General features: G+C 35.6%; 1 protein-coding gene across 1 annotated transcript in view; it reads left to right on the plus strand.

Moving 5' to 3' along the window:
• Positions 1-5,752, plus strand: part of LOC102674723 (heterogeneous nuclear ribonucleoprotein K-like) — a 62,284-nt gene that overhangs the window by 25,253 nt on the left and 31,279 nt on the right. The window contains exon 6 of the mRNA XM_006610064.2: positions 5,154-5,277. Coding sequence (XP_006610127.2) covers positions 5,154-5,277 — 124 coding nt within the window. The remainder of the gene's footprint in view (positions 1-5,153; positions 5,278-5,752) is intronic.

The raw sequence follows: 5,752 nt of genomic DNA on the forward strand, positions 1-5,752 counted from the left end.
ATTTCTCTTTCCTTCCTTCTTCTCTCTTTCATTTTCACAATCTCTTTATCTCTAATTTTTTTGTGGCTAACACGGATGCTAATCCGTGGAAATAGGCGGGTACTCTGCCGATTCCACGCTTAACGTCGATATGTCACGCTTACTCTTTTTAGGTACGCCCCATTGATCAGCGCACCATTGACCATCATCGTCCTGGCAGAGATTTTTGCCAACAAATTACGTGCGAATTAAACCAAAATGTCCGCCGATCGCGAGTCGAAAGTCATTACCGACCTGCTGCGCGATCCGCCTGTGTCTCTGCCTCGTTTCGATCCTTTCGTTGCTGGCCTCGTTTCGGCCTCGTGCATACTCGTTCCAAATTCCTTGCGAGCTAACCGTCTCCCCATTTGGTGATAAACTTCGTTCGCGATGGCTTCGATTCGACGTGTCTAAATTTCTTTTTTTCTTTCTTTCTTTTTTTTTTTTTTTTTTTTTTTTTTTTTGGATAGAAATTCAAGTTTTTAATCCAAGGCAGCAACGAAAGAGATTTCGCGTTTACGGGATTTAACGAACGTAGTTTTGAATTATTATTATTATTTTTTTTTTTTTTTTTGCCACAAGAATAGTGGTATACGCGATCGAGCGTGTTTAAGACGAGAAGTCTTAGCGGTTTTAGACGCTTTGGAAAAATTTAAGTAGGATTGATTAATCGTATCGAGTTGTCGTTAGAAATTAACACATCTGTTAGTCATTTCGTGGAAACGATTCTTTATACAGTTCAATAAATGGCGACGTAATGAGGATTTATAGTAGTCGAAAAAGATGCCACATTTTCGATTATAAATTATTTTTATTTACCGGTTATGCAAAACGAGATCCAACGGGGTCGTTTTATAATCCATCGTTATATCGATCGAATTTCGCATCTATAATTTCCACGATGACGAGTAATTTATTTATGATAAACGAAATATTTAAATTACGTTTAAAAATGCACATCGATAGCCTACGTGGCTTCCGTAGATCAACGGAATTATTAATCGATTCCAAACCTTACTTGTGTTTCTAGGATGCATACAGGCTCGAATAATAATCGATTTTATAATTACTCGATAATCTACGTAAAATTATTATGGAAGCGTTATAGCTTTTCGTGTCTTTAGAAAAATATTTTGTGATATGGTAAAATGAGGGGGAAAAAAAAGAACAACAACGATAGAAAAGCAATTGAACAACGTTCCGTTTCATAAGGATAAATAATAATCGAATAGGAATCAAATTCGAAATTCAATTAAATTTAATTAAAAGATTATCCACAACATCTGTGCGCGTTCGTTACAGATTAATCAAGAGGAAATATTCGATCTCAAACGATTGAAGACAGTTTCTCCTTTAGCCTCTGCCCCTCAGTTAGGTTTTTAATGGAAGGAGATCCGTTAATTCAATTTTTCATCCCATCGATGCGCGTCTGGATACTCGGTGAAGAATCTCGCGATCAAAGCTTACCAGCAGACGTAGTTCCTCTTCGTTCTTTTTTTTTTTTATCCTGTTTCTTTTTGTCTCAGAGAAGCTTCCAGTTTCGAGATCTATATATACAGCTTTCATTTTCGAAGCTTTAATGACTTTCGACCTTCGATACCTTTCCTTTCGAAAGGGACGAATTAATAATAAACGCACGCTGGTTCTCCAAGGAAACGTTAACCGAGTTCGTGATTGCATGTTGAAGCGAATCGGTTGAGAATCGGTTCTCAGGGAGAGAAGTAGCTTGGCGATGGCCGTTTTCACGGTTTTCAGAGGGTCTAGTCGCTGGCTAACTAACGAGAAACAGTTCCCTCGCGACTCGTCTTATATATATATATATATATATATCGATCTCGTGTCTGGTGATCGCGAGACGACGACCGTTACGTAGGAGAAAAGCTCATGATTAACCTCGACCAGTAGGGTGAACGTGGAGCTCTGTTCCCATAATTGGTAGGGTGGGATCGATTCAAAGGAAAGAGAAAAAAATACCAGCTGTTCGCGATAGTCAAATCGAGTCACGCGACGGAGACAAGTCGTGCGTATATAACCGTGCTTCGATTTTCGATGGAAACCACTGACAAAGGAAAAGGTACGATGGCTCGATCATATTTAACCCTGCTTAAACGTCATATGTTAAATATATTTCGGAACCAACATGGCGCTTTTCCATCCCGCTGTTCGATTAAATTTATCGCGGGTTTTTGAGGTTACGGTGCGGTCGTCCTTTCTATTTTCACCACCAGATGTCTCACCGACTGTTTACTTTCTCGCTGGTAATTTGAAAGAAGGAGTTTCTTTTCCTTTCCTTCTTTCTTTTTCTCCTCTGACTATTCGTAGAATTAAATGCCTAGAATATCGTAATAATAAGAGGGAAAAATTATAATTTTGTAGTTTTTGTTCTTAAAATAGCAGGGTTAAATAGTTCTTTGTTGCGATATAATAATATCGACTCATTTTTTTTTCCCCCCATCTTCCCTCGTTTCTTTATCTTTCTGGTGTACGAATAGGTCTTTCTCATTATTATTTATTTTAGATCGTTCTTGATTCATATCTCGAAGTTTTTTCGAGTCAAAGTTCAAGTACGATTTATCCCTGCTCGCATGATTCACTCTGCATCGTATTGTCTCACTTTCTCTCTCACCGAACGTGTGACTACTAGTACTAACACTGGATTAATTTTTTTTTTTTTTTTTTTTTTAAATTACACGTCACTAAACAAACACCGACCGATTCAACTCATTCTGTCTGTGATGAGGATTAACGTGCATTCACATTTCAGCCATAGTAAAAAAAAAAAAAATAGATAAAAAGCTAGATTTCAGCTTCGCTGAGGAAGTATGTAATTGTTCGTTCCTAACTCCACCCTACCAATCGATGGTTAACATCTAATAACAAAATAATCACGCGACGATCGAAGGAACGCCATTCGTAAGGGAAAGCTCGCAGCTTTTTATCTTGCGACACGTTAAAGGCTTCGGCTCTGATAAAAGAGGGATCGATAAAAGTGCATTGCTAAAGAAGTAGCGATAGAATTTGTGAAATAAACCATTTAACGTATGTGTCAATAGAATTTTTTTTATTTTCTTATTTTTCAAATACAACGATGGCCAGTAAATTCTTCTTCATTATCTCGATCGATTATTTTACAAATATATTTTTTCATATTTAAATTCTCTTTTTCTTTTATAATACATTTAACGTTAGAAAAATTAAATTTCTTTTTGCGAACAGTAAAAATAATAGAGATTCTAAATTCTATTTTTTCTCAAAAAAAAAAAAAAAAAAAACGGAAGATCGACGAATTTTTAATTTCTCAATAACTTTTTCTCGAATTTTAATCGAACGAATTTTCCATTTTCGATCTTCTCCCAGAATTTCGCTGGCCATCGTCGAATTTTTCACGGAAAACGAATAGAAATGGATTGATTTCGACGATACGTACTTGGCTTCCGGCTTCGTTCAAACACTATTTCGAAATTAGAATACATTATCGTGTCTCGGTCGTAATCGAATCGTGTCGAACGAAACGTAATTTTCCTTCGCCAACCAATGCGAAAACAAGTCGCGAGTGAAGCTTCTATTCCCGACTTTCGGCAGCCTCTCGTCCTCTCGTCGCAATTGTTATCCGAATCGCGACCATCGATCGAGTGGATACAATGTGAAAAACTGGTGGAAAATCCGGTCTATGATCGGGAAATATGATCCTATTCTCCTCTCGAACCCGTTCGGATATCTGAAAATTGCGCGGAAGATGAAAAATCTTTCTCGTTTTCTCCTCGCGTTGCCCCCTATATTCCAAAAAAACATGGAAACTCCTCGAAATTTATTCGTGCGTGAAAGTAATAACTGGAACTATCAAACCAAGATAAATTAATTAGTTTAGTATTTTTTTTTTTGCAATAATTAGAAACAAGTGTTTATATTTTAAAAGTAGAATAAAATTTTTTTATTCGAGCTTTTGCTTTTCGGTTCACTAAATTTTCAAGTACAACTAAAAAAATGATTAATTTCTGACTAAATACGAATAAACTATCAATAAGTTCACTTTAAAATGTGAAAATAATAATGTAAAAAAAAAAAAAGAGGGAATAAATTTTTCATTCAAAAATTATTTTTCTTTGATACGTTCATTTTCGATTTTCTAAAAAAAAAAAAAAAAAAACTCAAACTCAAAACGTGGAATTTATTCTACATTTTTTTACATATTTTAACACGTAAAAAACCATTTATCGATTATTTGTATCTAATCAAAAAATAGCTAATTTTAGTTGTACTTGAAAATTTATCGGAAATTTTACTCGAAAACAAAGCTTCAAATAAAAATAGTTTATTTATTTTCGATTTATTATTTTTTTTTTCAATTCCTTGTCCAGTTACCCTTACAAGATACCTGTAATTTTTAAAAATAATTCTTTGTTTTCTCGATCTACAATTTTATTCCCGATTATATCGATCGAAGAAAGAGAAGGGAAGGGAAATAAGACGCGATTCCTTGGAATTTCAATTAGCGGATTATTAAAAAAAAAAGAAAAAGAACGGAAAGAAAGAGCGGGAAAGTAATCTGGTGTTTAATTTGTGTTCAACGTTTCGAAAGTTCCGTGTTTATCGGAATTCCGTTTCGTATTTAGCGGTATTTCCTGTTATCCGTGTTTTTATTCAATAAACCATTTACCAGTGGTGATTCCACCCGCCATTCACTCGAAAAGAGACGAGAGGCAGCTGATCGTTGGTGAATCTCGTTCGTGATTAACCCGATTCAATCGTTGCGTTGCCGGGTGATTAAAATGTAAATTAAATAATTCGATAAAAATTTTTTCCCGAAAGCGGAGACAATGATACGACGAGATAATGGAATATTCGCGAAAAAGAGGAGCGTTCAAAATTCGGACGGAAGAAAAGAAAGACGAAGGAAAAAAAAAAAGAGACGAATACTTTTTTTTTTAATGGGAGAAAAATTTTTTTTTTTTAAATCGATTCGAAGAAATTCCGAGCGTGTTTCTCCGCGGCTAATTTTTTTGCTGGGCGGGAAAGGGGGGAATGAAAATTCGCCGACACGATTCGATGTAGAGAAAGGCAAACGTGTTGTAGCATACGTAAGATACTCGATGGTGGCCGATCGGGAGTAATTGTTGGAGTGTTTTTGATTTTAGGGTGCTTACCATCAGCTCGGATCTGCCCACCGTACTCCAAGTGTTGAACGAGGTCGTACCTAATCTCGAGGAGGTGAGTGTTGCTACCAGAAGAGGATCACACGGGAAAAGAAATGACTCAATCGTGAGACTTTTCAAATGTTTTTTTCTTATTTATTAGTAGAACTGTTAAAGATATAGAGATAGAGAGTGATATGACGGGGGTTGGTTCGGTAATTGGTTGACCGCCTTGATTCATCATTTCAATTGTCACGCCATGACTCATATTCTTGAGTCATCGATTATATAGTGGACGTAGAAAGGAACACTTGCTTTATTTGGTAAACTCGTTATTACATCGATAATCTCTGTATAATACAGTTTAATTGAATACGAGACTATATAAATATCTTGAACAAATAATCTAATTTCTATAGGGAGATTAGGGTGCTAACCAATACACCGTTCCACCTTAATCAGAAAGTCTTATGCTAAAGGGAATAGCATTTTACATAGTTGCATGGAATGCATTCTAGAAATTTAGAGGACGATCTAAAGTTTAAACGAGATTTATCTCAAAACAGAATATTTCCTTTTTTTTTTTTTTTTTTTTTTTTTTT

The sequence above is a fragment of the Apis dorsata genome, unplaced genomic scaffold (assembly GCF_000469605.1).
Source record: "Apis dorsata unplaced genomic scaffold, Apis dorsata 1.3 scaffold_68, whole genome shotgun sequence".
In the NCBI taxonomy this organism is placed as follows: Eukaryota; Metazoa; Arthropoda; class Insecta; order Hymenoptera; family Apidae; genus Apis; species Apis dorsata.